This window comes from Neolamprologus multifasciatus, chromosome 3 (genome assembly GCF_963576455.1).
Source record: "Neolamprologus multifasciatus chromosome 3, fNeoMul1.2, whole genome shotgun sequence".
NCBI classification, from domain to species: Eukaryota; Metazoa; Chordata; class Actinopteri; order Cichliformes; family Cichlidae; genus Neolamprologus; species Neolamprologus multifasciatus.
The window spans coordinates 39081492-39099298 of NC_140441.1; the positions used below are offsets into that span (position 1 = coordinate 39081492).

The following is a 17807-nucleotide window of genomic DNA, read 5'->3' on the forward strand; positions in this document are numbered from 1 at the left end:
TGTATTTAAAATTGAGAGGTGGGCAACGATGCCAGGGGTGAGGTTGTACACCCTTATGGTCTTTTTGGAGTCCGTGTAGCGTGCCCACCCCCAAGATCCTATATGTATGTGTAATGAGAGTGTGAGTAATGTGAATGTCTAACTTGTGGGATAAAATTGAGGAACAGGCAGACAGAAGGTGACAGAGGGGGCGATGCCTCCCCTGAACCCTGGTGACACACCTTTACCCCAAGGCCCTGCATGTGTGGATGATTGTGGTGGAGCGGGAAGAGGGAGGCAGCTGGAGATGGGGAGGGGAGGGAAGGAAGAGAGGGGCAAGTGACCCCTCCCTGGGGCCAGCTCCCCCGCTGACCCCAGTAGGCACCCCCATACTCTGCAACCAGCCAGGGAAAGGGGGCCCAGGCCCATCCAGACCGGGGCCCAGAACAGCAGCGCAGCCCGGCCCCACAGAGCCCGGGACAGCCCACCTGACCCCACCACATAGAAAACTGCACCCATCCCATCATGCACTCATCTTCCAAACTACACAAGACAATAGACGCCCAGGCTGAGATCTTCCTCCACCTCTCCTGTATCTCCCCCTCCTGCAGAGTGGGTTCCTGAAGAGAGGAGACTTCCTGACTTCCTTCCTTGGATGGATGCTAAAGATCCAAACGGGACAGGCAAAAAAAACAAAACAAAGAAAGCCTTCCATTAGGGAGAAAAACACGTCGGGGGAGATGGTCCTCGGTTCTCCAGTTAGATTGTACTTCACGGCGTCATGTTTCGCCGTGACGCTGTTATTATTGGAGTAAATGGATGACTGGAGCCTCTGCTCGAAGCGTCTCTTATCGCCGCGAGCGGGTTCACATTGGAGTGAACTGAGAAAAACGTGGAAGGATACCTTTTGCGTTAGCATGAGAATTTTAGGGACGTGACAAATTGTCGCTATTTTACAAGTCGGGAGTGAAAACGGGTTGAAGACCAAGCAAACACGGAGCACAGAGAGAAGAGTAACTAGACGTGAGACGTGGAACCGGGGAGGGCAAAGTTACAGAAAGCTAACGACTAAAAAGTAAGAACATAACCAGTGTTGGTCAAGTTACTTGAAAAAGTAGTCCTGTTACTTTACTGATTACTTGAAAAAAGTAATCAAATTACAATAACGCATTACTTTCACTGCCCATCTCTGAATTTGACATAAGCAGAAAACAATAAAGTGACTCAAAACCATGAAAAACAACAACTCAAAGAACATAACTGATCAAAAACGCAGCACACAAACCCAGTACTGTGACAGATCTGTCTCCATAAACATTTTCTGGTGAATGCCTGTCAAAGATACAAGACATCTCTTATCAGATGAGGCACTGGTCTCATTTTATCTTTTTCTTATTGCATGTCTTTTCCAGAAATGCTAAGGAATGAACCGGCAAGAATTGGTCTACTGAAGAAACATTCCCATCACGATTACTGTGAGAGCAAAACGTCAGAAATTATTTTAGATCTTCATAATAACGCTGATTATTTAATGTCCATGAACTCAGCTTCTCCTTTGTTTTGTTTTTTTTTTCTTTCCTGAAAATACTTTCTTAAATATATAAAATGTTCTCCATTTATACTATGGAGGGTTGACCAGTTGTTGACTAGTCAGTTTGTAAAATTAAGTGGGCAGCTGGAAGAAGTAGTCAGCATTTGGCAATAATTTTGGTTTTGGTTGAGAAAGAAAGAAGTGCAGTAAAAGTCTGACCAGCATGAATCACATAATACACGTGTCATTTTTTTTTTTCAATGTTAGTTCCCTGTTTTGAAACTACATAGAGACACAATATAAGCAGTGATCTCAGAGCTGTTCAGCACCTTGTTCCAACCTTGGAAGGCTGAAGCTACTGACTGGTGCTGAACAGACAAGATATTCTACAAAAGGTTGGCTGAAAACTCAGATTCTTTCTGTGCTTTGTTTAATGAAGTGCTAATAACTTTGGGTCTTTTGTTGTTAACAGAGATACTAATTATCACCATGAAGCTGCTGACTGTGTCTGCAATTCTTTGTGCAATGATCGCTCTGACCACTGCTGCCAGTGAGTATTGTAGTATAATATAGATAATGTATATATGTGTGGAATCAATAATACAAACAACATTTATAATATCAATATTATGAATGGAAATTTACCACTAAAAGTTATCAAAATTATATATTTTTCCGGTTCTTCCAGATGAAGTGGGTAAGGATGGGTCTGAATCAAATCCCCCAGGTTGGTAACAATTTTCCAATTTTCCTCTCAGATTATTGTCATGCTGAAGAGCACATCTATCTGTCTAAATGACTCGGGTAAAGTTTGTAGCATGCGTGCTTGTTGTTTTTGTCTGCTTCCACTTGTCTTTGCACTAGGATGATGTCGGAGTAACTATTCGTTGTGTTCCCAATAGTACTGTCAGCGTTAATCTCGTTAAAATGACGTTAACGCCATAATATGGCAAATCTCCGTTAACGAGTTACCACGGATCGCCCCATGCGTGGGGCTGGATGGCGTTAATGAGCTAACCGCGCTAGCACACTAGTTCTCACCAATGTAATTGAGCATTGCGTGGCACATCCGACATACTGTTTTACTTTTGTCCATGACGCGCTTACCAGTGGATCTGCGCTCAACAGTGCAGCCTAGGCGGAGTAGTCTAACGCAGATCCATTGAGCTCTCAACACAGACAGCATCGTCAGAAGAAAAGTTGCTAAAAAAAATTACAAATTTTTTATTGTTCAATATATATGCGTACCGAACAGACAGCATTGTATCGAACGGTTCAATACCGATACGTGTGTGTGTGTGTGTGTGTGTGTGTGTGTGTGTGTTCGGGGGGGTATAAAGGTTTAAGCATATATATGGTTTGAAAGACAATTACTTTTTTGTAAATAGCAAAGATAATTGATGTTTGAGTATCTAAGTATTCTTTGCTTGTCCTCAGGAGAGCATCTTGTTGAGAAGAGATTTCCATGTTTTAGGAGCCCCTGGCCCCGGCGTTGGACTAGATATGGAAACCGATACTTTCATTTCTTTCCCAATCACCTGACTTGGGCTCAGGCGCAGGTAAAAACAGTGATTTCGATTTAGCATTTCTCTCTGCTTTAATACTTTTCATATCAAACTTAGTTTAAACTAGACCTTTTGTTCTCCCCTATAGAGACACTGTCAGTCCCTGAATGCAAATCTAGCATCTGTGCGCAACCTCGGAGAGTACCAAGCGATTCAGAGGGTCATACTTAATGGTGCTCGTAATTATGTCCCTACATGGATTGGAGGCTCAGATGCTCAAGAGGTACACTACTCAATATTAGACATTAGTTCTGACACTAGAAGATATGCCTGCCTATCGACATTATTCTCTGGGGGTTTTTTTGTGTTTTCTAGGAGCATTATTGGTTTTGGATCGATGGAACCCGTTTCACATATGCAAACTGGTGTCATGGAGAGCCTAACAATGTCGGGGGCAGAGAGAACTGCCTGCATATGAATTGGACAGGTAAAACTTAAAAGAAAGTGTATGAATTCATTTTGAGGGGAACAAAAACTGTTACAGTATCCACATTTTCTCAAAAGATGCCTATCATTTGGTGTGATAAATAGCAGTGACTTAAATAATAATATGAATTCTAAATTTTATTTTGAACAGAGACAAACTTTGTGTTTTACCATAATGAATAAAATAGATTGCTGTATTTCACGTCTTTAAATTTAAAGTAAATTTACATAGTGCTGTGAAAGTAGAGTCAAAAATGAATATTGACAGGTGCTCCTGCTATTATGCAAACTAAATATTTGTGTCAGTATAGATGTCCATGTGATCATGGCTTCACTTAATGTTCATCTTTGGTGCTTACAGGAAACCTCTGTATGAATGACATACCCTGTGACGCCAGATACCCATTTGTCTGCGCCAGGAAAGTCAGACGATTTCTGGGATGAAGGCTTGGTTCACCGGTCTTTGGAGCAAATAATCTCATAAATCCAGCTTAAAATGTTTCTCTTCTTACATCTTTACTTCTTTTAGTTCACCGCAACGCTACATAAGGAATGAGTTGAAAAATGATGCAACCTGTAGTTGGATTGTCTCTTTTAATAAGAACAAACTGAGTGTGTAATGGAAAGAATGCTTTAAGCTTTCACTTTACTTCCCTGAATGAACATCATCTTCATTATTAAACCTTTAAGCATTGAATCAAACTGGTCTCTGAGTCTTTGTCACATTTTCATAGGAATGCTCCCAAAATGTCATCTTTTGCTTTTTATGATGAGGTGATGGTAAAGGAAGAATTTGAAAAAGAATAGATGTGTCATGGTGTGCTGTGTGGCAGGCAGGATGGAGAACCCAAATGCAGGACTCTGAAACAGAAGGTTAAACTTAAAGCGGCAGTGTTTATTAGTGGGACAATTTTCATAAAATTAAACCTCACAAAAAAAAAAAAAAAAACACAAAACCACAAACTGGAAAAATAGAAACTAAACACTCAGAAACTAACACAAGCACGACAGAAACACAAAGCATGAAGAGGATACGACACAACAGTGACTGAGAGAAACACAGGGCTTAAATACACTGAGGGAAAACGAGGTTTGAGACTCAGGAGGGAAGCACAGCTGGAAGAATCTAGACATAATGAGACAAGAGTAATTAAAACTAGGCTGTATCCCAATTCAGGGTCTGCAGCCTTAAAGTACGCAGCCTCAACGATCCTCAAGGGCCGCGTACTTAAAGACCGCTAAGGCCGGAAGTGCGAGGCTTGTCAAATGGGACGGTCTAGCCTCCGTTGCGCTGCCCAGGTTGCCTAGCAACCATAATACTAACAGCTGGAAACGTTTCATACAGCTTTGTTTGACAGAAATGAAGGAGAAAATCTTTTGTTCATTTGTTTGTTTGTTTCTACATGAGCTTTGATCATTCTCTGTAAGATTAAGCCCAGCTATTGAACGGCGTATATTTTAAAGTAAAGGCTTTAAAACCAAGTTAGTACAAACGTCACTAATGTCACATAACTTTGCCGACATGTGGCCAACAGTAATGTTTTAATGTTCTTCATTATTAAACATTTGCACATAAATAAGTGACATAATATTCAGTACTTAGTTTACTAAGTTACTCTTCGGGCGCCCCTCATCCGCCGTTTTTTTTTTCAGCAAAATTATCCACACCCAGCGCCGCGCTATGCATTCTGGGATATGTTGGGCCACGAAGTCTACACCGCCACGCCCTTAAAATTCAGGGAAATGAAGGACGCATTTGAGGGCCGCATTTCGAGCAGCCTTCGAATTGGGACAGCCTTCGTCGCGTTGCGGTGGCGTAATCTGCCTTAAAATGTGGCCTTTAAGGCTGCAGACCCTGAATTGGGATACAGCCCTAGACTCACTGCACGTAGGACTGGGACTATCAAAATAAAACAGGAAACAAGAGACAATTCACAAGGATGCAGACTTGACACAGAAACAGACTGAAAGAATGTGACACATGGAACACAAGGAAGACAGTGTCTGAAACTAGACGCCAGAACAACAACAACTAATAATAAGAGCACAAAACTGTGAATAACCAATAATCAAGAAAAAGAACTCAAACACAAAACACTAGTTAACACCCAGGACCATGACAAGATGTAATATTTAATAAAGGGGTGCATTTTATTTAGGCCTTCATCAAGAGGCCTTTAATATTCATGGTGTTCAGTAACATTATTTAGTTATGTTTCCTTAGTTGTTGTTTTTTTGCCCATATAGAAAGTATTACACGTATTTTTGGTCAAGTAACCAACAATTTCAAAATAATATGATGCCATATGTTTCTTTTTTAGCAAATAGCTAAAAAAGAAAGTGCCGCCACAACAACATAAATTGAAGGTGGCCATGGTCTGATGTAATGCACTGCTTTTTATGCTGGGTGTGAGCCTGTTGTCTAAGAAGTTTGGAAAGAAAAGAGTCTGGACTTCTTTAACTTGCTTGAAGACGTTTCACCTCTCATCCGAGAAGCTTCTTCAGTTCTAGGGTCAAATGGTGGCGAGTTCCAGATTTAAGCCCTGTGGGAGTATCCCCAGAGAGAGACAATGGACCCCCTCATGATCCTCTACCTAATCACATGAGCTCATTGTGAAATTTAGCCCCACCCTATCATGTGATTTCCTGAGGTCAGATGGCCCAGGATGTGAGTGGGTATTAAGGCGTCTGGGAAGGGATCTCAAAACTGGATTATAGATGGCAGACAGTTGGTGTCGTAAACCACCGCCTCTTTTCAAAGATGGTCGCTCACAGTGAACATAGATGGCTTCTTTCACTCCTCTTTTAAACCATCTGTCTTCTCTGTCCAAAATTGGGAACATTGGGATCCTCAAAAGAGTGACCTTTGTCCTTTAGATGCAGATGGACCACTGAGTCTTGTCCCATTGTGCTGACTCTTCTATGTTGTACCATGTGCTTGTGAAGTGGCTTTTTGGTCTCTCCAATGTAGCGGTCTGGGCATTCCTCGCTGCACTGTACAGCATACACCACATTGTTAAGTCTGTGTTTTGGAGTTCTGTCTTTGGGATGAATCTTTTTTTTGTCTGAGTGTGTTGCTGGGTCCTTCACTGCTCACATTAACGCTGTGGATAAAAATATCAAGTTCACCAGGGAAGACACAAAGGATAACAGCACGATGACCTGGATGACTGGGAGCCTTCACAGACACCTCATGTACATTGATGTCTTTTGTTTAGAAAACCTTAAGTTGTAAAACAGTTAGCTGCAGTCCATCTTCCCAAAAAAGAGTAACCTCCCTGGCAGTTCAGAGTTTTATATGAGCATCTATAAAACTTGTTGAAACTGGTGGGGAGAAGCTGCTTGTTTTGCAGGCCCTGAGCTAAGAGGTGGCCATGATGGATATCAGGCACCAGGTATCATATCTACTGCTGCTGCTGCACATTCCTTTATACTGATATATCTGAAGGTTTCTAAGTAATTATTCAATCAGTAAACTAAAGATTCTATTAATCCCAAATAAAAGCCAACAAGCCCATCCAGACTGTAACCACCAGTCATTATCCCATATGTGAATCTTGGGTCAGCTGGAAGGAGATATTTACTTAATATCCAGATGTGTAACAATGATATGTTAAGATCCTGTGGGTAAATCTTTAACTCTGTTCACTTCAACAGTTCAATTTAATTTTATTCATCAAGTGCCAAATTACAATTGTGCTGGGTTAAACTTTTAGATGTTTTTCTTGTGTGTTCACAGACTTTCCAAAATATTTGCACTGAAGTATTTGGCCATATGATGGGGCTGTTGATGTCAAAATTATATACTCATCTGCACCACAACACAAAACATCCAAATATGCATGACACAATGATTACCACAATACTAGACATAAAAGTTTTAGTAACATTTGTCTACAAAGGTTTTCAGCTTTCAATGCTGCTTGTCACAGAATGAGAAGATAAATGGATTCGTAAATGTAGGTTTCTTTTTTTAAGCACAAAGACAAAAGGGTCGGAAAATTAGCAGTGATGGCGAAATGCATGATGAAGTGCCAAATAACTGAGGCTAAAACCACATGTCAGATGTAAAATTCACCAGTCATTTTTAGAGAGAAAGTAGAAGTGAACGTTTACCACTTCTCAAAGTGTTTGAACTGTGACTTGCTTGGCCTACTGGTACTCATCAACTGCCTGTCGAGTCCTACAAGCCAGCCAAGCTGTCTTCTTTTTCAGCTTGATGTCTCCCTTTGTATCTTTTGCCCACTGTTTGAGTTGACTCCATCCCCAATTGTGAGGTGTCATTTCATATCCCTAAAACAAGTTTAACCAACTCTAACCACTGCACAAAGTACAGTATGTGTCCATATGTGTTATTAGTGGATGATCATGTGTCAGTGAGTGAAAGGGCTGTATCTGGGGCCTTACTGAGCTTTGGCCCCTGTGGTACATGGTCAAGAGTAAATGGTAAATGGCCTGTATTTGTATAGCGCTTTACTAGTCCCTAAGGACCCCAAAGCGCTCCAGTCATCCACCAATTCACACACCGGTGATGGTAAGCTACATTGTAGCCACAGCCACCCTGGGCGCACTGACAGAGGCGAGGCTGCCGGACACTGGCGCCACCGGCCCCTCTGACGACAACGACTGAGACTGTCCAAGCTGGGGCTCAAACCGCCAACCTTCCGATTACAAGGCGAACTCCCAACTCTTGAGCCACGATCAAGAGTTGGGAGGGTGGGGTACACTTCCTATTACTCTGCATGGACCCTGTTGCCACTCCCTGGGATGTGGGTACTTGTTGGTTTGGGAAGTGTGGCTGGATGTTCTGGTGTGATCGTTGACCCCCTCCCTTGGGGGCCTCTTCTAAAAATGTGTGCAGCTGTTATTGTTCTGAGAATTTATGGTAAATATGATGTTATACACCCATGAAGAATGGATGGCATTGCAAAACTGGATTTGCTCTTATTCTGAATTCCCTCTTTATTCTGGTACAAAGATAACAGCACACAATTGTCATCAACAGTGTGTCATGCAACTGCAACATTCAGGTCTGTTAACTAGGATTAGAACAGTTACAATCTAATGCAAAACATTAGAACTAGGGGCAAGCCAGAAAGCTAACCAAAAATGCTACTTGTGAGTGAAGTTACTGATCAACACATTCTCACTCCCAAAGTGTAATATTTTACGCTAGGTGACAAATCGCCAACATATTACGCTTCCAACACCCTGAATGACGAGATTGGAAAAATTAGGAAACATGAAAACCGTTCAGGATCAATCTTCACATGTTCGTTCATTTTACTTAAAACACTATTTAACGTCATTAAAGTGCTGGTTAAGGTTAAGCATAAGGTTATGGTCAGGGCTGGAATACATGCCTGGAACGTGCATTACCCCGGGACCGTAATTCCACTGGATTTCACCCATAACCCAGCGCGTAGCATAAGAACATGGAAGGTCACCTTTCACGTTCCTCAGGAACACTGCGGGACGTGACAAATCATCAGGATGGTATGCCTCGGGAGTGAGAACGGGCTGTACTGATGATGCACCAATATGCCTGTAACTTTCAGGGTACATGCCAGTACTGCTTGTAATAAAAAATACATATTAACAATTATGGCTCTCTTAAGATCTCACTGTTGGGATACTCCTAAATTTTTATCTTGTTCAAAGAGAAGATATAAAACAAAGTTCTAAGCTAATCGACCTGTGTGTTCTCCTTTTTTAAAAACAAGAATTAATAGGAGAATCAATAAAGAATCGAATAGAAATAAAAATGTGCAATGAATGTCTAGCTGACATATGTCAGTCAATTTTTTTCAATGTCATTTCCTTAGTTTGGAATTTCAAAAACAGTATATAATCACTGATCTTGGAGCTGTTCAGCACCTTCTCACTGGAAGGCTAAAGCTAGTTTGTGCTGAAAAGAAATAAAACAAGATATTCTACAAAAGGTGGGCTTCAAGCTCAGATTATCTTCTGCCCTTTCTGTAATGAACTACATGTCACTTTGGGTCCTTTGTTTTTCACAGATACTAAACATCACCATGAAGCTGCTAACAGTGTCTGCACTACTTTGTGCAATGCTGGGTCTGACCACTGCTGCTGGTGAGTATTGCAGTATGTATACTTTTAGTAATTGCAAATGACTAAATATTGCAATATACAGCATGTGTGGAAACATAATAAATAGAAAATTAAGTATCTGCCAACATCTGATGTTCTCATTTGTCTGCCTCATCCAGAAAGGGGCAGCAACTATGGCGTTAGTTTTGTGCCACTATTCTGAGCGCACGTAAAAAAAAGAATTGCAGGTGCAAGTGTTGCATTTTGAGGAGAAATTTATTTTGAGCGAAGAAAAACTAAATTTGAGTGAACAAAATTCATTGCTGCGTGCAAAAAATGTATTTCAGTGTTTGCTATTATCCACACACACGCACAATAGCAGCCCCTCTCGCTCAGTTTTTGCATTTGCGCTTGCTCGCAATGTGTTGCTCGCGCTCTCAACATTTCTGCCTGTGCGCGCTCAACTCTTTCTATACACCGTTATATTTGTGCCACAAAACCAGCCAATCACAGACTTGGATGCAAAAAAAAAATCTGATTGGCTGTTTTGGTCTCCAATCAGCTCGAAATGATGAAATGCAATATCCCAGAATCCATTTCGTCCAAAACTCAAACGAGGCAGTGGCAGAGGAACACAGAGTGGCAGAGTTTGAAATATTACTCTTTCTGGGTCACAAAATAAACTTTTAAGATATTTTCATGCGAGGAGGGTGTTGTGTAAACTTCTAATATCTGCTCGATTCATCAAGACATCACATATTTGCATAAGTGCTCTAACGTTTTCGGAGATGCCTGTTACCTACCAGCTGACCAGGTGGTCACTCGGGTTAAACATAATATATAAGGCTGAACTGACAAAAAAATCGTCCGATTACACCACCAGGTATTATAAGAAAAACCATAAAGCCTTTGAACTACAACAAACACTGTTGTGACAGTGATGTACACTGTCTTATTGGTATATATGTATGATTTATATCACTTTCATGTTTCCCTCTCACCACGTATCCAAACCGATATCATGAGCAGCAGCTTTTACAGCTGTGGCTCCAGCAAACATCAGCTGATACTAGAAAGTAATATTAAATAAATTCTAACAACAGCTGATCAAGCTTGAACGTGCTGCTGTTGTTTAGCGCAACATCCACTGGTTTCCTCTTTCTGGCGCAAAGTGGGCGATAAACAAGAGAGACGATCAGCTGATCATTGATCAGTTTCATGATTTGCATAATATATAAAATAACATCTACCTGAGTTTTTTCTTTGAAAGAAGCCCCTTATGCCCATTGTTGTGTTCATCAGTACATAACTGAAACTGATTTAGAGTGCTTTGTTTAGCCGTGGAGGGTAACAACTGAAAATATGAAATAAACACATAAGTAAGCTAAGACTCTCAAAAAAAACAGCATTGTTGTTGTTCGGCTTTTCATTTCACCATTTGTTGATTCACTAGAAGAGCAAGTAACATAAAATGGGTCAAGTGATCAGTTTGATATTAATCTTTTGTGATGCACCGTCATATTTACATTATTTGTACAGTACCAATGATTTGCTCTCTGTGCTCAGTCGCCTAGTGCCTGAGCTCATTGTGTGACTCCTGTTTTTAAAGCATCTTTCTTTCAGCTTAACGAGTGAACCGTCAGCTCGTTCAAACACACGTTAAAGTCCGTTTGGCTTGACACCACCGAACAAAGGCAGCAATATAACATAGCTAACATTAACAGTGCAGTGAATCCTGCTTGTGCCGTGATATTCAGGACTGCAAACCGAGCAGCATCACTGACTTTCAGCTTGTTGTGTTTGTGGATATATGACTTACTTTAATTATCCACAAAATCATCACATTCTCTGTAAGATTAAGGTCAACTATTGAACGGCGTATATTTTAAAGTAAAGGCTTTAAAACCAAGTTAGTACAAACATCACTAATGTCACATAACTTTGCCGACATGTGGCCAACAGTAATGTTTTAATGTTCTTCATTATTAAACATTTGCACATAAATAAGTTACATAATATTCAGTACTTACTTTTGAAAGTTTACTTTTCTGCCGCTCCGCCGTATTTTTTGGCAAAAGTATCCACACCGCCACGCTATGAATTGTGGGATATATGAGACCATGAAGGGTACACCGGACCATGCTTGAAATTTGGGGAAATCGACGGCGCATTTGGAGTACGCATTGGGAGTACACTTCGGATTGGGACAGCCGTCATCGCATCGCTGTGACGTAATAGGTCTCAAAATGCGTACTCACGCTGCTTACTACTTTAAACATATAGAGACAGCTTATATAGAGCAGAACAGTGATCTTGACTTATGAGATGAATCATTATCAATTTGAAAGTTAAAGCTAAATAAATTGTAATGACCATGACACAATGTACAATGGTAATAACAAAAAAAAAACACCACCTTTCAGCTTTTCATGTATTTTGGAGACAGAATTAAATGTACATGTTTCTATAGAACCTAGGTCAACTTCAGAAATTTTTCATAGTGCATGTTTGAGGTATCCTCTTTTTCCCCTAAACATGATAAATTTAACACAATTCAGTGGGCTATATACTGAAATTTAAGGATAGAAAGTATTTCATGGTTTACCTCAACAAAGTGTGAAATGGACACACATCAAGAAGTTGCATTAGCTGGGGGCCATAATATATTTAAGGCCAAGAAGTCACATGAGAGCATTCCAGGGTTGTTAATTGACAGAAACGATTAAGTTTGTCGGCAAATATATATTTACATGTCAATGTGTTAATATTGTCTGTTTAAATGCATTTATGTGATTATTTTCATTTTAACTTGAAATAAAATATCTCCCTCTGCTGTTACTGCAACTTACTGCAGCTTCTGTATACACGTCCATTAGGGTGGTTTAACATTGTTACGTCTCCTCGAGGGCAGGAGGGGATAACACAACAACTCCGGAAACTCGGTACAGGTGTTATTAAAAATGTTTAATGGCAGCGCTCTCACAAAATAAATAACCCCAATTCAAACAACAAATGTGGGGGAGAAAGGGACAGTTAGGTTGTGCCAAAAAAACCACCAAAAAGACAAATCCAAAACTTAGCTGAGCTATTATCCTAGAAAAGCAAAAACAAGAGGGAAAAACCCTAAACCTCAACTCAAAACAAGCTCAAAATTACATGGATGGCACCAACCTACTTACCTAGTGTTTCTAACAAAAAGACTCTACCTGAGTAAGTGTATGGGGTCCCCAAACTTACCTAGTCCACTTTACTCCCACCACAATTATCAAACAAAAGAAGGACAGCAGAGAAACTTCACGCATGTGCCAAACAATCCAAAGGAGGGAAGAGAGCCACGCCCAGCCACAGGTGAGTCTCCTTATCAAGGTGTGCACTCCTGGATTGTCCAATCAGGGTCTTCCTCCTCTAATTAGTTGGACGGCCCCAGATTGACATCATCCTGCAGTCTGCGACCTAAGGGAACGGCAAACAAAAGGAGGGGGAAAGAAAACATGCAGCCTGCAGACACGTAACAAACATATTAAATAAATTCAAAAATGCCACCAGGCAAACTGAGTTAACCAGTTAACTATTTTTAGTACAGAGCCCCGCAAGGGACATGGGGAAAAAAAAGAAAGAATATAAACTTTTGTGAGATCTGTGACGAAATGGATTCTGGCATATTGCATTTCATCATTTCGAGCTGATTGGAGACCAAAACAGCCAATCAGATTTTTTGCATCCAAGCCTGTGATTGGCTGGTAATATTAAAACTAAGTAGCTGCCGCCATTGTTGGAAACTGGTATTGGCTGTGCCGCGCTATGAATTCTGGCATAGGTTGGTCCATGAAGGAAGCATTTGGAGCAGCCTTCGAATTGGGACAGCCTTCGTCGCCTGGCTCATCACCTATCCCCAGCCAATTCCAGTTTCCATCAATGGCGGGAGCTACTTAGTTTTAATATTACTCTTATTACTCTTTTTGGGTCACAAAATAAACTTTTGCGATATTTTCAGGGGAGAATGTAGCTGTGTAAACTTCAAATATCTGCTCAGTCTATCAAGACATCACATATTTGCAAAAGTGCTGCGACGTTTTCGGAGACGTCTTACCCACCAGTTCGAAGTTCATCTTCATTTTTTTTCTCCCATGTCCCTCGCGGGGTTCTGTACTTCAGATACTTCATGTCATTCCTGCTCTAAGGAATTTTACAAGCTATTTAATCTTAGAGTGCACCTAGTTTTTTCACATTTTCATTTGGCTTTGCCTTTGTTAACAAAATAATGATCAGGTGTAATGTGTCTTGTGTTGTTGTCCATCTGAGGTTATATTTACCAAATTTTCAAACCCAGTCCTGATATATAAAACCTTAAAATTGAAATATGAATGTACTTCTTTGTTTTCACCTATTTCCATAGCCCTTTTTTTTTTCCTGTCCCGTTTGGCTCTTTTGCCATCAGAATTATTGTCTAAAGGTGAAGAAAGATGCCCAACGGATTTACTTTACCAAATGGACCATCCCAGCCTTGCCATAATGGTCTATTTGATTCACCTTTTATTGTTTATTTTATTTTTTTTATTTTCACTTGCTAGATACGGGACAGACTTTGAATAAGGAAAAGAAAAAGGGAGAAAGAAAGAGGGAAGAAAAAAACAGTGGAGAAGAGGGACGGGGATAAAGGGCAAAAAAACCCAAAAAACAACTAAATAAGCAGACAAATATACATATATCAATCACCTGGATCACCTGTTGAGAAAGAAAAAAGAAAAGAAGCATTTAACAAGGGATAAACAACATCATTATGATCTATGGGAATATAACAGTAAATACTAAGTGTTAAACATTATTGTGCAGCACGTAAGATCGACAGCGCACAGTGTGCTTTAACCCTTTAAAGCCGGCCGGAGCGTGCACGCTCTGTTTTGCGTAACTATTTTTAAATCCTGGTAGCTCTGCAACCACGTAAGCTAGCGCAATAATTTTTTTTGCATATGAAACTGGAGGAGTTGTACTTACATCTTATGCCATCAGCTTGTCCTAGGTCACGGTGTCCTTCCACATATAGCTTTGCAAAAACTGCATAAAAAGCGCTTGCAGCAACAAAAACATAATATTCCAGAAACACGCTTTGCCAATCCGATCAGCTGTTCATAACACTTCCTACGTTGGAATAGACGTCAGCGCGAACTTTTGCATGTCTGCCATGACCTGCCCGAAACCGGAAGTGACGTCATTTTCGCGGAAATTTATTTTTTTTTTACCATCAGGGCTTCATGAGCCTATAGTTGTGTTTTTAAAAGTTATCTTTGACTTTATAACTTTATGTGTCATTTCTGGGATGCGTAGGACTCATATTGCACTACTGGAAATAGTTTATTTTGATGCATATGCTGCTTTTTTGCAAATTTGCACTATAATATTTATTTTCGTTTTTCCTGCAGTGTATAAAAATTGGTGTATTTCAAAAATAAAACTATGAAGACACTCAAAATAAATTTCCTGTGGTGGGAAACTATTTTGTGCAACTTTTTTGTATTTACAGTTTTGAGGGATAAGCCTCTTAAATTTCTCTTAGAAATATATGTTAAAAAAACAAAAACGATTTTCAATTTTTTTGTAGTTTATTGCACTTTTTTGCAATTTATGTAATTACTATGCACTTAATGCATACATATTATTAAAATCTGGGCTATAATGGTTGTATTGATGTATAGCAACTCGAAATGCTCCCAAAAATGGCACCACAACATGTAAAAATATAATATAAGCTCTGGCGGACTTGGTTCTATGGTAGGTCTTAAAGGGTTAAAAACAATATAAGAATCAGTTCAAATACAGCATTAAAATATGAATAAAGAAAAACAAAATTTAAAACAGTTACTAATAAGAATCTAAACGGAAAGCCTTATTAAACAAGAAAAGGTTTCAACTGAATGCTCAACCAATCAGAAATACCAAACAATGGTGTGGCTTCATTGGGGAAAAACTAATTATATGGATTACGTTTTTAGTTAACAGTAATGACTCTCAGCTGCCTAGCTTAACATTAAGCTAGTGATATCAGTTAAGCTAACACCATTTAACACTGCTACCTTTAGCTGTGGTGGTTTTAAAGATGAAAGAAATGTCACCAGTTTATTGTGTTAATGGTAGTTTCTATGAGTAATCTAATCAAATGACCAACAAAAGAACGCGCTCGCTGTCAAGGAATCAAGGAATATGATGTCTGGGCACCAAATTGGAAATACCAACCAATTCAAACAGGACAGCAGATAATAATAATAGGCTGTGTGTGAGAATATTGAAGTAACATGGGAGACTATCTGAAGCAACATCAAGTGATTGCTGCTAAAGGGGATTTTACAAGCTATTGAATCATGGCCTGAACTTTTTTTTTCACAAACTTCATTTTGGCTTAGCCTTTGTTAACAAAATAATGATGTGGTGTTATGTGTCATGCATTGTTGTTCATCTGAGGTTATATTTACCTCAGTTTAAGACTCAGTCCTGATACATAAAACCTTAGATATTAAAAAAAGGTGTACTTCTTTGCTTTTACCTGCGTTTCTAGGCCTTGTATGCCCAGTTGTTCTTTCTCACACTGTTGTAATCATGATGAGTTTTAGGTTACATCACCTTCATTGCATTGTTTGCTGACACTCTTTGTGTTTCAGCTTCACAGCCACAGCCAGTTCTGTCTGGACCTTCTAGTTTTCAGATTACCCATAACTTCAACTTCAAAAGCAATGTTTTTTAAAAAGACTTTGTTAAAGCTCTTATTGTAGAAATCTGGGTTGAATATTTGTTGCAGGGGGTGGACAGGTGTGAACTATATCATGTTATCCTGCACAGTGTGGAATATTTTGTGCTTTACCAAAATATCACACAAAACTGAATCCCTCACCTGTTTTCCATACAACATTTTTGCATTGTTGTTGTATTATTATGTATTAATTACATCAGTATTGTTGCCAGTAGATAGCTCAATGCCCTCCTGGGTTTTAAACGCACCTTAGAACACATCAACACTACATATGAGCGGGCGGAGGGATGTTTAGAGTCTTCACACCCCCGTTCTCATTGCTGCTGCCGTCGGGGCAGTCTGCTTCTCTTTTTTTTTTCTTCTGTTTGTTTTCTCTTTTTTCTTTCTCAACAGGTGATCCAGGTGATTGATATATGTATTTTTTTTTGTCTGCTTATTTTGTTGTTTTTTCTTTTTTTGCCCTTTATCCCCGTCCCTCTTCCCCGCTGTTTTTCTTTCCGTCTTTCTTTCTCCCCTTTCTTTTCCCCAGTCAAATCTGTCCCATATTGAAAAAAAAAAGTATTGTTGCTAGTGAGGAACTGAGTCCACTCAGTTACAATTTTAAGTAAAAAACAAATTAGGTTACGTTGAAATAAGAGTGATATAACAAAACGTTTTTTTTCATGGTGTTTAATAGCATTTATTGTGAAAAGACGTATTATACTGTGAAAAAACTGATTTGTTAGAATTAAATCTTTTTTCTCCCCAAATTTCAAGCCAGTTCTACCTTGAACCAAATACTGCAGAATATTTTCAGGTACCAAAAACAGATACATGGATTGTGAAAACCTGATTGTGTGTTATTGATAGACTGCCATGTGTTGCCCAGAACATATTTTAATGACAAAACAAAAGTAACTTATGTGTTACAACTACTTCTCAGAAGTGCAAAAGCTTGTTTTCACAAATTTTACCTGCCTGATCACACACCTTGGACACACATTTGGCAGGGGTAATTGTACTTTCATGTACAAAAAAAAGTCTGTGCACCTGTTTTGGTAGGTGAAATTCTAGGATGTGTATGTTACTGCAATATTGAACTGGTGTGTGTTGTCACGACTGTGTCTGTCTTTTATACGCAGTGCGGTAAATCCTTAAAGGCTTCATCCGAAAAACGTCTAGCTTTAAGGGGAGAAACGGAATTTGTTTAAAAAAAATGTGTGCTTACTTTTAGTAAATTCAATTTGTAGCAATAATTTAATGTGTTAGAACTTTATTGACAAGTGTCTGTTTCAATGCAGTTCACAGAATGTCCAAAAATAACAAAATGAAAAAAAAGTAGTTTTCTCTCTTGAAAATCTAACAATTCCATTTCCATAAAATTTTTTCTGACCTCACATCTGACTAGGTAGATAGATAACCATCATCCCATGTAAAAAAAAACACACCGTAGTTGCTTTTTTGCAGATTTATTTGATTGGATGTATGGTGAAATAAATGAATGGATGAATGAATGGTAAAACTGTAATTA

The 17807-nt window shown here is 39.4% G+C and overlaps 1 protein-coding gene and 1 long non-coding RNA gene across 2 annotated transcripts in view; one reads left to right on the top strand and one right to left on the bottom strand.

The window, feature by feature from the left end:
• Positions 1-17807, bottom strand: part of LOC146523110 (uncharacterized) — a 116745-nt gene that overhangs the window by 40352 nt on the left and 58586 nt on the right. The window lies entirely within an intron of this gene.
• Positions 1772-4203, top strand: LOC146523111 (ladderlectin-like). The gene is made up of 7 exons (XM_085154692.1): positions 1772-1905; positions 1983-2060; positions 2199-2237; positions 2948-3069; positions 3164-3298; positions 3391-3502; positions 3863-4203. Exons 2-7 carry the CDS (start codon positions 2000-2002, stop codon positions 3943-3945), a joined length of 552 nt encoding a protein of 183 aa, XP_085010818.1. The 5' UTR covers positions 1772-1905; positions 1983-1999; the 3' UTR covers positions 3946-4203.